The sequence below is a fragment of the Verruconis gallopava genome (assembly GCF_000836295.1).
Source record: "Verruconis gallopava strain CBS 43764 unplaced genomic scaffold supercont1.367, whole genome shotgun sequence".
Classification (NCBI taxonomy): Eukaryota; Fungi; Ascomycota; class Dothideomycetes; order Venturiales; family Sympoventuriaceae; genus Verruconis; species Verruconis gallopava.
This window is the reverse complement of record NW_015622503.1, coordinates 1-1,005: the sequence shown is the minus strand read 5'-3', so window position 1 is coordinate 1,005 and position 1,005 is coordinate 1. Positions and strand designations below refer to the sequence as shown.

Genomic DNA, 1,005 nt, shown 5'->3' with positions numbered 1-1,005 from the left:
TTCCGCACCACTAACTGCCTAAATTAGCGGGTAGCAAAAGTCACTGGCCTCCACCTCAGCCACAGTCACAGCCACAAACATGAAAGGCTCCGCTCCGCTCGCTTCTGTCGCGCTCTCGCTATCTTCACGGTTCGGCTCTGTCGCGATTCGCTTGGACTTTACAATTGACAGGCAGTGCTTGATGGCCCTCGAGCTTCACATTCCCTCCTGCGTGAATCGCCCGCCTCACCGCCTCCATCCTCCACCACCTGACCAGCCGCTCAGAATTCGGATACAAGGGCCACTGGAGACCATACAGAAGCTTTTGCCGAATGTATCGTGGCACCCGATCGGGTCCTTTCCGCAGTTAGGAGGGGTGAAGCTTGCAAGTCTTACATTTCAGAAACTATACGGGGGCGATGGAGGTAGAGTGGCTCCAGTGGTGCGTGACGAGTATTTAGCGTGGGTACTGGAAGGAAGAGTACCACAAGAGTGAGTAATTAAGACCGCAATTGCTGAGGTTGGCTGTTTGATGATCATTGGGCTGATTATTACTCAATGTCTTAGCCGCATCGACTACTACGGAGTCACATTTGACTACCTCGTCTCGCCCGATGATCCAAATCCAGAAGTACTTGCGATTAACATCATTGAAGTGGACAATGACGGAGGAGTATATGCGGACGGAGGGAAATATGCTAATAAAGTCCTTTTACGCTCCATCAACCCTATAGAATACACGGGGAAGAAGGTTCTCGCTGTACCGAGATGTTGTCAGCATAAGAAGGGCTCGCAAGATCGCCAACGAATAAATAGCGAAGTGATGGAGAGGATGGGAAGGTCTAGGAACATTAGCAACGGTGATGCCGTTTACAAAGGTGGCTTAACATGCACGGTTCCTATTCTATTGCCCTGAAGGTGCAACGACCGATCCTTTGTTTAATTACTGTATAACAACATCGAACATATTTGGAGAAACGAGTCTCCGTCCCTCGTGTTGCGATATCATATCATTTTCGCCACTGG

At 49.9% G+C, this 1,005-nt stretch overlaps 1 protein-coding gene across 1 annotated transcript; it reads left to right on the top strand.

Annotated features, from left to right (window-relative positions):
• Positions 1 to 74: 74 nt before the first annotated feature.
• PV09_09871 (uncharacterized protein) lies at positions 75 to 1,005 on the top strand. The gene is made up of 2 exons (XM_016364021.1): positions 75 to 471; positions 547 to 1,005. The coding sequence occupies exons 1-2, from the start codon at positions 80 to 82 to the stop codon at positions 893 to 895; spliced, it is 741 nt and encodes a 246-aa protein (XP_016208151.1). The 5' UTR covers positions 75 to 79; the 3' UTR covers positions 896 to 1,005.